At 37.9% G+C, this 13,128-nt stretch overlaps 1 protein-coding gene across 50 annotated transcripts in view; it reads right to left on the reverse strand.

The window, feature by feature from the left end:
- ERC2 (ELKS/RAB6-interacting/CAST family member 2) overlaps positions 1 to 13,128 on the reverse strand; it is a 973,896-nt gene that overhangs the window by 436,836 nt on the left and 523,932 nt on the right. For all 50 annotated transcript variants that reach the window (XR_013527394.1, XR_013527393.1, XR_013527389.1 and 47 more), the window contains one exon: positions 7,606 to 7,741. Coding sequence is in view for 29 of the 50 variants with exons in the window: in XM_035274352.3 (XP_035130243.1) it covers positions 7,606 to 7,741 (136 nt within the window). In the remaining 21 variants the exon portion in view is untranslated. The remainder of the gene's footprint in view (positions 1 to 7,605; positions 7,742 to 13,128) is intronic.

A 13,128-nucleotide genomic window follows, 5' to 3' on the forward strand; every position in this document is an offset into this window, starting at 1 on the left:
TCTGGTCTTCCCTCTGCCAATAATTCCCTCTAGGATCATAGGCAGGGCATTTGCCTTTACTGGGCCCTGCTTCCTTCATCAGCAAAACAAGGAGCTTGTATTAAATGAAGTCTAAGAGTCTTTCTAGTAAGAAAAACTTACTAGTGCTTAAACCTTGTAGGGCCTTCTCCAGGTAACATAAATAAGATATAGAGGGAAAGTGTAATAGCAGAAAAGAAATTAAAAGCGTCATAAATTCAAGTTACCAACTTCCCAAATGTGTATTACAGGAGAGACGATTAAGTGAACAGGAACAGACTTAATAGTTGTATTTTCCTTTTGCAAGACTTCTATCTAAATCATTGCCTATGTCATTGATTGTCATTTCCTTAATTTGGAGTGTTTGAATATATAGCTTGGCAATGCTTTGGACAAGCCATAAGTCAAAGTTAACATTTTTAAAAGTTAACCATGCCCAGGTCTCTGACTTGGGCAGTCATGTACTAAAATACCAGCATCTATTTGAGCTGCTGGAAAGAGGTTACTGATGTCAGCATGTCATGCACTGTGATTTGCAGGTGCCCTCCACCTCCAACTAACCTCTGGTAGTGATAACTCAGGGTAAACCTGAGGTAATTACCTTGGCCAAGGAAAGCTGGTTTAACTGGACTGCCCCTTTTGATGCATGTTGAACATGATTGCCCCCAGGGATTACGCAAGTCTGGTGTGTGAGTTATTACATAAATTCTACCTTGGAAAAAGTAAGAAGGTGCGTTGTCAGAATTTTTTTCCTCTCCCTGTCCCTTTGCTTTCAGTGTGTGGGTTCTTCAGCAATACCTTCACCGTATCTACTTTGAAAATGACACTGCACTTGCTATGGAGTGAAATAGAACAGAAGAAGATATAAATGCTCACAAACACACACCTCAGAGGTCTCACTTCCCAGTGGCTTTTGAAGCATGATTTCTGGTTCAGAATCTTTTGCCTGAGGAAGCATTTTTTTTTTTCACTGTACGAAAGCTGAGGCTTAGTCTAATCTTCACAGGAAGAACTCTCAGGCTTTGGTAACTCCTTAAGGCTTTATCTTCAATGAGACCCACAACTGCAGACCAGTCACTGGATAACTGTCTGAGTCTCAGTTTCCTCATCTATAAAACGAAGAGAGATAAACTGGTCCTAATAATCCTCAAGGCCAGAAATAGTATCCAGCATGAAGATCACCCCATGAAAGCATTTTAGAAAGCTTACATGGGCTGTTGTTTCATTATTGACTCAACTAATCATCAGCAGTGGTTTTAATAAACATGCAAAAATGGGGTCTCCAGTTTATAGTCCAAGTTTCACCTCAAAATAAGCCCAGAGACCAGAGTTAGGGGTAAACAGAGGCAAGGCCTACTTTACAAACCCAGCCCTCCTCTCTCCCTGGTACTGAGCATAGCATTTCTTTGAGGAAAGGATCCGTATCTGCTTCTAGTTCTCACTGGAGCTCACCAGAAGATGAACACTTATTGATTTTCCCTTATTGATCTCTATTTCAGGGACCAAAAGGCACAAAATATGATAACATCTAAAAAATAATGTGAGCTTCCTTAGAAAACCCCCTCAAAATAAATAAGAGATTACCATATCATTCAAGATTTATTTTTCAAACTCCCCCCACCCCAAGGTTTGTCATTTCCAACTCTACTCCCATAATAACAATGATTCCATTTGAGAAATATGTTGCATTTCATTCAGCAGGATCTTCAGCCTTCAGCAAACAAACCTTCACTTTGCCAAAGACTGTCGAAGAGCCACTAATGGAGTGAAACCTGAAAACCCTTCAGAAAAGAATAATGAACTCTACTCTGTCTTCAGGGGGTAATTTAGTAGGTAGATTAAGCAACACTTGATTAAGGGTAAACCTCTCTTTTCCATAGAAATATATTGTGTTTGTATAGAAGGGCTATATGAAGTGGAGGATTAGGTCAGAAATCCCCAGGAAAAAGCAGAAGACGTTTCTCAGAAGAAATATGCAAGTTACTGCACATTTGGAAAAACAAGTCATACTTTATTGGGAGGAAAGAAGAAAAACTCCACATACAACAGTTTTATTTACATGATTTCACTTGGCTTCTTGGAACATTTCTAACAAATGGTTAGCTCCCAAATACATTGCACAGGATGTCTTGTCACCCCTGACAGTCTATGAATTACTACAAAGAGTAATGACTTCAACTCAAGGCTACCAGAAACTGATTGTCAAATAAGATTTTCTGAGACTGCCTATAGGGACCTGCTACAACAAAAGTCGTTTTTTTGGCTCGTGGGGGATTATAGTGTGAAAGAAAAACAAATGTCAAAATAAATCCCCAAGGAAAGAAAGCACTTCTGTGCCGACCCTCATTCCTACTCATCAACATTCCTTGCCCTCTGCAGCCTAACAAATACTTGAGTATTTCTCTTCGTCTGAAACCATGAACAGAGTCTGAAAAAATTAGATAAGGGTCAGTTCACATTTCAACAATGTGATAGGATTTATCCATAACTTAATGGAACTTTCCAATCTCTACCTATCAAGGCAGAAAACTGAAAAACAAATTAAAAAAAAAACACTTCACAGTGTTAAAAACAAATCATGAAGTTAAATTCTAATGAAAATTTAAACAAATGTGGATTGTCTTTTAAACCTAGGCTAGGATGACCTTTCTCATCTTTTCCATATGTTGAAAATGATGGCTGAAATGGAGCCTTCCTAAATCACTCTACACCATGCCTACCAAACAGCCATGAAAAACTAGGAACTAAATAAACTCATTTTGACAATGATGAATCTCTTAACTCTGCTGGTCAGGTTTCTTCTAATGGCAGTACTTAGGTAAGTGTACCATAACACATGAACATAGATCATAGTTAGAGTAACAATTTTAAGCCCAGGGAATTGAAAAAGAAATGAATTTTAACTTGGTGACTTGGAGAGATGAACATATAGATATGAAGTAAAAAATGCTGTTTAAGATATACACGTCCTTCTGCAAAGAAACAACTTAGCAAACCTTGGAAAATCCATAATGAACTATATGTTTTGCTGAAAGCTATGCATTTTTGAGGTTTATGTTGTTTGCTATACTTCCTCTGTTAGCTGATTCCAACTCTAATTGGAGGAGCAAAGTAAAGGAAGTCCCCTTGGAAAAAAGATATTGGCTTCACAGGGTTGTACAAATTAAAAATAAAATTGTCTTTCTGGCTTTTTTTAGAACTGTATTAAAAGGATAAGAATAAATGAGAACATTCATTTGCTTTTTAAAATGATCACACTTGGGTTTAACCACGGGCAGAGAAGAAACTTTACAGTTCCCTGGGAACCTATAATTTGGAAACGGAAGCACACAAGAACAGACTTTAGTTTTCAGGCAATAAATTGAAGAGAATTCTGCAGACATATAACAGAAAAGGAGCATAAAACATTGGCTTTTGCATTTGTTAGAAAGTTAGTTTATTAACTCGATAAGCTACACATGGAAAAATGCAGCCAAAATCTACAAGGATATCCACTGGGGTTTCAAATTGGCATATTTACTCAGCGAGAAATGACTAGAGGTTAAAAAAAAAAAAGTGGGGGGAATCCCATTCTGGAAACGACGATTTAGTGTGAATCTCTGGAAAGACATCTTGTTGAAAAACCTCCATGTGGGCTCTGATGGGACACACAGAAGCCCCAAGCCCCAAGGTCAGACATAAATATGATGCTCCATAATCTGTGTTCTGGGGAAAAGCTCTAAAGAATTATACAAGAAAATCACGATCTTTCACATCCACCATTCACACACAATTCAACATTAACTTTAAGAATGTTTTAATTTTCCTCCTTATTGCCCAAAATCTTTTTTAATGCTTTATTGGGAATTTTCATCTACTGGTGTGAGTTCTATATCTGTATTACTCATCAGTATAAAACAGTTGCAAAGAATTTGTAGGTTGATACTCCCAATGGTCACTGTCTTCTATGATTAAAAGCTCATTATCAGTCTCTCTGGGAGAAAACTCCAGTAACTGAAGTTCACATATGTCAGGTACTGTGCTAGGTTCTTTCATAAACCTTATTTTGTTCAACCCACCCAGGGAGGCAAATATTGCAATCCCCATTTCCAGATGAAGAAAGTAAGGGTCAGAGAGATTCTCTGTTGTACTCAAGGCCCTGAGCTAATAACAAGGGCCAGCATTTGAACACTGGCCAGTTCAACTCCACGGGTCTGTATCCTTCTCTTTCTGTTCTCCTTGTCAATGCTCCAAAAAAATGATTTAAGAAGCTAAATCAAGAACACTCCCTATTCCCGTAGATTGTAGGTGATTTCTATGAGAAACAATAATTCGAGGTATTTTCAAACAAAATGAGGACTCAGGACAAATACTAAATTGCCATCTCTTTTTGGTGGGTCAAGTTCAGTTAACTAGGGTGTACTCTTAGTCACTTTATTTATAGCATGTAGACCCCACAGGGACGAGAGTACCAGGCTATGCAGCAGAGGCCACAAGCCAATGGACAACTCATGTGCACGTGTGCTTTACAGGATCCTACAGCGTTTAAAAAATTCAACTAACTTTCTAAAACACATACGTTTCACATAAAAATTCCCATTTTATGGATTATCTTGGATAATCGTAAGCCCCACCATGCCAGGTCCACCTTTACAGCAATGTTCAACCAGGGCTTAGTGGCCACTACTTCCTCAGATGAGTAAGGGTTCTTGAGTTCCTAATGGTTCCCCACTACCCTAAATTATATCCATATGCTAAGGCCACCCACAGCTGAAATTTTTCATTATGCATATGCTATTTTTCTTATAATAGAGAAATACTTCTCCAGGGCTTGTCTCTTTTGATAGACTGAGTGATGGGCCTAAATTCTTCACTTCTCCTTGTAGCTACTCCTGTACCATGTTGTCTTTGTGAGTAGAGTGTACTTTTCCAATCTGTGACTTGGCCATGTGCTTTGCTTTGGCCAATGCAAAGAGTGAAAATCACAATACCAGTTCAAGGCTAGGCCTTACGAGGCCTTGCATATGTTTGCTTATTCTCTCGTGCCTCAGCAACTGTCATTAGAGGAGTTTTCCCTGGGTTGCTGACACCTCTGCAGCCTGACCCTCAGAATGCACATGTGTAACAGAGCTGTACCAGTCACCATCACGGATGTACAGTAAGTAGAAGTTTCCAGCCAAGCCCACCCTAGACCAGCTGTGCCAGTCAGTCAACCTGCAAATCTGTAAGAATAAACTATTGGTACCATAAAGCCACTGCATTTTGGGGAAATTTGTTGCACAGAACAACATTAGTATGGCAATTGCTAACTGATGCATCTCTACCAAAAATAAACAATAAAAAAACAGGCAGAAAGAACCAGACATTCATTATTTTTCCTACACACAAGGCTGTTTCTTATGTTAAAAGCCTAAACCCTGAAGGCATTTGAATTTGTAATCTCTGTCAGAAAACTATAAATTTAAGAAATAAAGAAGACTGGACTTGTAAAATGCTTCATACTATGCTATATATCTAGGTTTGACTGAGGTAACATGGGTTTTGTCTATTGCCTCTGGTGCTCTGGTTTGAACAATAAAAATCATAGTCACTCTATCTTCATTCAACTTTGTTTCCAACTTTCATACCAGCTGGCTGAATCTCTTGGCGCTCTTCTTTGAAGCCTGATCTACTAGCTATTATTGTTGTAGGCAATACTCTACATTATATTTTTCTGGATATAACACATATTGGGTTGGTTGAAATCATGAAGCCAGTGTATCCAACTGTTACCAAATGCTAGCATGAAATAAATCAAAATTAGCAGGTGCCAATGACACAACCACCAACCAGCCAAGCCAAATCCTGGTTGACTGACACTTAAAAGGCTTAACAGGCTAACTTATAAACAGGAAATGCTCAAAACAACAGCAATATTAAAAAATTCAAGTGCCTTCAGAAAGTTTCGTTTTCAGAAGGCAGTAGTTACTACATCTGAGCACATCTGCTCAACAATCCAGGAAAGTGGGAGGTTTACTCTCTATTAACCTTAACCAGAGACATTTTCATCAAAATTAATCGTGATTACTTTTTATTGCATTTCAAATGCTATCCTTTATTTGGGGTGGTCAGGAATGCAACTAAGCAATTCCAGACCATGCTATCTTTTATGAGTAGGGCTGTGAAGTAGTTATCAAGGCCCCTTATGAAAATATTTCTATACAAAAGTTCATGGGCCAAAACAAGACATTAATTTCCATAACTAAATGTGTCCTTAGAAAAGAAAAAATTACTACATATACAAAAGACAAAAACTTTGATGCTCAATGCATATCGGATTAGAACTGTAGAAATACCTCTGCATATAGCAGACAAATCGTTTTTAATGTTTCATTTGCCTTTTCCTCGTTATTATAACAACTGTTAGTCATGAACACTTATTTTGGGCATAGTCTGTGCCAAGTACAATTCTAAATTATTTATATGCCTTGACTCTTTAACTCCCACAACTCCTCTGGAGCAGATGCAATTATTATTCTTGTTTTATAGAATAACACACCATAGCAAGGTGGGCCCTAGGGTCAGGTCATCTTTTAAGTTTTGGGCCCACCTACTATTGTCTCACAACTCAGTGAACACTCCAAATCAAGCATCAGTGTCAAGGGGCTTCAGTGACACCAGAAAACATGTCTAGGACACAGAGAGAGAGAAAAAAACCCAAATATTAACTAGTCTCCATGTGCCATGCTTTATGCAAGGTATTTTCCTGTATTTCCTACTCTGGAATAATTACTGATTTCTCTTATGGCCAATTAAAAAGATGAATTATGAGTACATATTAAAATTATCTAACTTCTCCTATCTCCAAGCAGGAAACCTAATATATAACTAGAGAAAAACACTAATTAATAACCAAAATTTAACATGAACTCCAGCCAGCTTGAACTGCTCTGTTTAAAGGCACACTGGAATAAATAAAGAAACTTCAAAGCAAATGCCCTGTTTTAGCTTGAATGTTTTATTAAGTACATGGGGAGCACTCCTTCGCCAAAAATAAGGAAGGTTAATGAGGAAAAAGTGGTGTTTCCAGTGAGTTGGTTTGTTTCTAAGATAGAGCTGTCCATTGAAAGATAACTGTATTCATGGAGAAGACAGAATAATGATCTGTGTCTGAGCCTCACAGTCTTGAACAAAACAAAACTGGTTTTGTAAACAGTCTGGGATCAGCTGAATGTATCCTCACCCAAATATCTTCTTTGATAATCCACACACATTTGCCTTCTTCTATTTCCAAAACAATTTAAATATAAATTGTAAAGGAAGACAGTTCTATGTTTTAAGTTTCTTGCCAATGATATAAATACAGCCCTTGCCTTTTTAAGGTGAGGTACAGGAACCAAAAGACTCTGCACTGTATTTCTAGGCTATGCCATAATTGGCTTTTAATTCTGAAAATGATGACCCACCCTGAGAAAGACCTACTGGGTTCCTTGGGTGTACACTGTTAGTCTTAGACCCAAGGCAAAGGCAAGTGGCATTTCTGTGTGTATTTTCTGGCAACAATGGTAACATTTCTGAGAGAGTCCATCTCTAGCTATTTAGGGATTGAGAAGAGAAGCCTGTGCTTACCTGCAAATGCTGTGAGTTGTCAGCCATGCTATCTTCTCGCCTGCGGACTTCTTCTAATAACTGAGCATTCTTCTTCTTTTCCAACTGTTGATTGTGCTTGAGGTTGGCCACCTTCTTATTCTGATCTTTCATATGCCTGAGAAAAGTCAGCACAGCTTGGTTAAATTCAACCACTGGAAGATCATATGTTATCACAAATAGACTCAGGAAGTACTAAGCATAGGATATCTGGATATGGGCTCAGGAAAAAGATACTTCTGAATAAGCCACTCATTCAATTACAAGTATGTACTGAGCATCCACTTAATGCCAGGTGCCAGGACGGCACTTGGGCTGCAGTGGTGAATGAGACAGGAATAATCTTCACTCTCATGGAGCTTGAGGCCAGTAGGCAAGACGGACAAGTACCAAGGAGACACAACTTAGGTTTCTTAACATTGAAGGAAACAAATAGCATGCTGTGAGAGACAGTGACATGCGTGTGTGGACAGGTTGTGAAGTGGAAGTATATGTCTTTATATGCTGTGGCCAAAGAAAGCCTCCCTAGCAAAGTGAGAGCTAACCAAGAGAAACACCAGTGGTGGAGCTCCCAGGCAAAGAGAACAACTTGTTTAATTCCCAAGGCAGGAAAGAAAAAACTGGAAGGCTTCAGTGAGGCTAATCCAGGGGAGGGTGAATGTGGATGGAAGACGGGACTGCACAGGTAGGCAGGGCCGAGGCACATAGGACCTCTGGTCCATGATAGGGCATTAATTTTCTTCTAAGTGGTTGCTGTTCTAATTATTATTATTATTCTTTTGGATCATGTTCTTTTTCTGAGATCATAATCCATTACTTTGATTTTAAAATAACAATTACAAGGCTCCAATCAAATACATTGTCATCACTTAGCTCAAACACAATAACAGTTTGGCTAATCTTAATGTTAAATAAGGCTCTGGGGCTTGGAGTAAAAGTTCTTAATGAGTCTACAGGATGTCAAAGTGCAAAATCATAAGGTGATCAAGTAAGTAAAAGACTAAGGATAAAGAATGGGTTAAAGAAAACAACAATGGGAATTACAAGCTTAATGTAGACTATTGCACCAGAAGCGTTTAGCAAAACATTCCACAGATTTAGGCAACCATGTCCACAGCAGCTATAATAAATCTAATCCAACACACGAGGAGGTAGGAGGGCAGTACGGAGGGCTTGGGAGCAGTGACCACAAGAGGAGGGACGAGTAGCAGAATCATTTGGGGTCCCTTTGGGATCCCTTTCCCCCACACCACAGCATTGCCATGTTAGCCACTGTTACTGAGCCCTGACTCAGTAACAAACATACTGAGAAACACAGCTCTTTTGAAAATGTAAACAAGATGAGAACTAGATGATAAACAGCAAACGTGAAATTGAAGCAATTAAAATAAAATGAAAACTGCTCTCCGCAAGAAATTTTATTTCTAGTCCTCATAAATTATGTACTCCCCTACTCTCTCCCATTCCAAGCAAATGAAGCACAAGAGTATTGTTTACTTAGTTGAATCATCTAGCACTAACAGTATACTCCCTGCTAATAAAAATAGTTCGAGGGTGCAGCGGCTCATGCCTCTAGTCCTAGCTACTCAGGAGGCTGAGGCAGGAGGACTATTTGTACCCAGGAGTTAGAGTCCAGCCTGTGAAATATAGTGAGGTCTCATCTCTAAAACACACACTATACACATACACTATATATATATACACACACATAAATATATATGCATATACATATATATATATTCTGAACACTTTGGTTTCTTATATTTCCACTAACTGAGGCCATGATTTAAATATTATTGCACTTAATAGGAGGATATAAAGTATGATAGAATAACCATCTTGTTAGTCTTTAAATTACATAATTTTTGTCTGATATTTCCCCATTTTTACCTGATACAGTAATGTATACACATGAAGCCACCAAGTCAAACTTGCATACTAATCCACGTTGAGGAAATTATCTTGTGGTTACTATAAAGATGGTAAGAATGACCTCTTGCTTTCTAGTTGAATGAGGAGACCATATTTCCAAAGCCCATACTAACCTAGGGCAGGCACATTTTCCAGTTCCTTAGGAAATAAGGGCAGAGCTCAGTAACAGAATGTAATGGAGAGGTCAGTATGATTAGTGTGATTGTTTAATTAGTGGGCATTTTTATAAGGAAACAATTTTATTACTTTACACTGTTAAATAGAAGCAACTGATTTAAGTTCCCTGCACCAAGTATGGGTGACAAATACAGATTATTATTACAAACATCTTTTACATAGTGAAAGGACTCCCGCAACGTTCTTGGAACAGTCTGAACACAGAGACCTTATTTTCAGGGATACTGCAATGTTTTTCTCAATCCCAAACAAAAAAGGAAATTCCTAACCCACATGTCCCTTAAAGCTTCCTGCATTAAGAATAAGTGGCTAAGAAAAATGGGGAACTGAAGTTTTGACATTGTGCTGGAGGCCTTTTTCCAGCCATTCCTTCAAACACTCCCTTATTTAAGACCACCAGTGATTGAAAAAGGAAAGTTGGATTTTGAATGGCCCTGCTTAGGATTTGAGCCAATTAGAAAGATGCAGAGCAAGGTGATGAGAATGATCATCTTGTCTTTGTACATGGAACAAAGACAACATATAAAACATGGAACAAAGGCTACATATAAAGTGTGCACACTCCCCTGAAGTAGTGCCATGGTTTTCAAAGATATTTCTAGCAGTTGAAAGCTTTCTGCTACCTAATGCTTACTTGAAAGTCAAAAAGGAAAAGAAGAATTGCTCTGGCACAGGTAGGAAAGAAGTAAGGAGTGGAGTGGAACAGGTAAGCAGAGCTTCACTACCAGACAACTCCTCTCTCAAGTACTTCTTAGGGAAGCCCTAAGGCTTCCTGAAACACAGGTTAAAATGGCAATTTATGAGTGAGGCAGGCAGAGGAGTCATGAAAATGATTAGATCTCTAAGAGAAGAGAAAATGCCCCCACAGATGCTCAGTGAAAAAATGACCACAGTAATTTTTGCTAGCAACAACTATAGGATTTGTAAGAATAAAATCTATAAGTGACCTATCAGTCACCACATCTTCCCCTACCTGCAGAAGTACACCCACACTGATTAGGAACAGCTTTCAAATGTCTCCAAAATCTAAAAGGTAAGACCCCTGGTTGTGAAGACTGTTATACCTTCTTGCTATCCTGCCCCAGAAGTAAGTATCACCATTTACCAAACCCCCAACCACTTGGCAAGGCTCTGCCAGAAACTGAGCTGCTCTATGATTTTTTAAAAAAAAGTTTCTTTGGGGTGAATTTTTTCTCCAGAAAAACCAGCATGAAAAATATATGCAAAATGCAAATTTTAAAAAGATAAAAACAATTATGGCAAAAGAAGTACTTGGAAAATATAGCAGTAAGTTTAGTTTTCAATGTTTAACTTAAATTTACTAGTTTCATAAAACAAGGCATGTCATTTTTCAAAAGTCAGTCACCATCAAGGAATTTGCATTAAATAAAAAATTTCCAACAGGTGTCAAGGTCAACGATGACTACCATATTAAGAAAGCATGTCAGAGAGAACAGAATCCTGCCATTTTCACTAGAATAATCTGTCAAATTCTAAGAATAAAATGTTCTCTAACTTGCTGGTGAGAACGTGTCAGACTCTGAGACCTCTAGAATTACATAGCTAGGATAGCAGGACAGGAGAATCATATGCTTGTCCAAGTGCATGTGCCCGAATATTTGCAAAACAAGGAGAAAAATCAAAATTTCTTTTAAAATCTCAGTAGAAACAAAAACATGTCACTTTTTTACCCATCTGCTCTTAAAAACCTTTAAAGATTGGTAATATTCATTGTTGGAAAGGATGCAGGAATCTAGCTCTCATATTGATCAGGAAAAGCATAGTTAAAAAAAGTATTTTTGGAAATCAATTTGGCAATTTCCACCAAAGCATACATTCCTTTTGCCCAAGCAAACCCTTCTTCAAGGAAAATAGCCTACAAAAGTGCTTGTACAAGTGCAAAAATATGTATGCATATATATACACAAACATTTCCATTACGACTGTAAAAGTAAAAATTTGAAAATTGCCTAATCATCCATCAGAAGGAAACTGAAGAAATTAAGTATATTCATAATATAAAATTAGGCTAGCTAAAAAGATTAAGGCAAAATGCAGTATGGACATGGACCACAGCACATTCACTATTACTCAAAAAAGAAAGCAGGTAGTAGAAATACAAGTAAGACAAATAGTCTGATCTTATTTAAGTTAAAATATGAATACCTATTTGGATGTATATAGACACACATGCAGGTAAATGGAAACTCCTGGAAACTCCACACCAGTCCATAAAAACAGTGGTCATAAGGAAGAAGAGAATAGGTTTGGGAGGAAATGAGATCTTCAACTTATACTGTATGGGTGTGTATGTGTGTGTGTAAGTGGAGTATAAATACATACAAGAAGATGCATAAATATTAAGTGTACAAGTCAAAGGTTTTTGACAAATCAAAATAAAGAGCATGCTATCACTCAGCCTCATGGCCCTCCCCTCTTACCAGAAGTGAGCACTACTCTAATCTTTATCTAGATGGATTTGTTTTGCTTGCTGTTGAACTTTATATACATAGAATCATGTGGTACCTATACTTTTGTATCTGACTTCTTTCACTTGGCATAAAGGTTTAAGATTTATTTATATTGTTGTGTGTATTAGGTCATTGCTTCTCATTGCTGAGTACTATTCCATTATATAAATACACTATAGTTTGAGTAGCTATTTCCTTGTTAATAAATATTTGAACTGTTTCATTTTCTTTTACTGTTAAGGATAAAGTTGCAATGAACGTTCTTATGCCAGTCTTTTTGTGGATATATGCATTCATTTCTCTTGGACAAATAAGTGGATATATGTTTAACTGCAAGTGTAAAATGGTAGAATCCCACAAAAGACTATCTCTTGGCCATATGAATCTTCTAGGGACAGCAGTAGCTAATAGCATAAACCTTGGAATCAGACTGCCTGGGCTTCCAATAGAAGTCTGCCATTTCTAGCTGACTTAGGAAGTTTGGCCACGGACAAACTTCCTAACCTAACCTTTGTGCCTCAGCTTCTTCACATATAAAACAAAAACAATAACTGTATCTAACTCATAGGATTGATGAGTTAGTACTGGTAAAATGCTTAGAACAGACCGCAGCACATTCACTGTTTCACTCTTAGCTTACAATAAGAAGAGTGTAATCATGTCTTGTGCAATATTGTGCACACATATTTAGTGTCTTGTTATCCATTTCAGAACAGCAGGTATTCCAAATACCTCAAACAACAGACTTTAGAATGCATTATTGAATGCTTTATGTCACACATTTAGCTCTCACTTGTGCTTTCCTTAATAATGAGCCGAGTTACATTCCTAGCAGGTTATCCTAATGGAAGCATTGCAGGAAGCTCATGACAACCATGGGTAAGTAAGCTGGGTTCCTGCAATGACTGCTCAAGTAGCTGGGCCA

The sequence above is a fragment of the Callithrix jacchus genome, chromosome 15 (genome assembly GCF_049354715.1).
Source record: "Callithrix jacchus isolate 240 chromosome 15, calJac240_pri, whole genome shotgun sequence".
Lineage (NCBI taxonomy): Eukaryota > Metazoa > Chordata > Mammalia > Primates > Cebidae > Callithrix > Callithrix jacchus.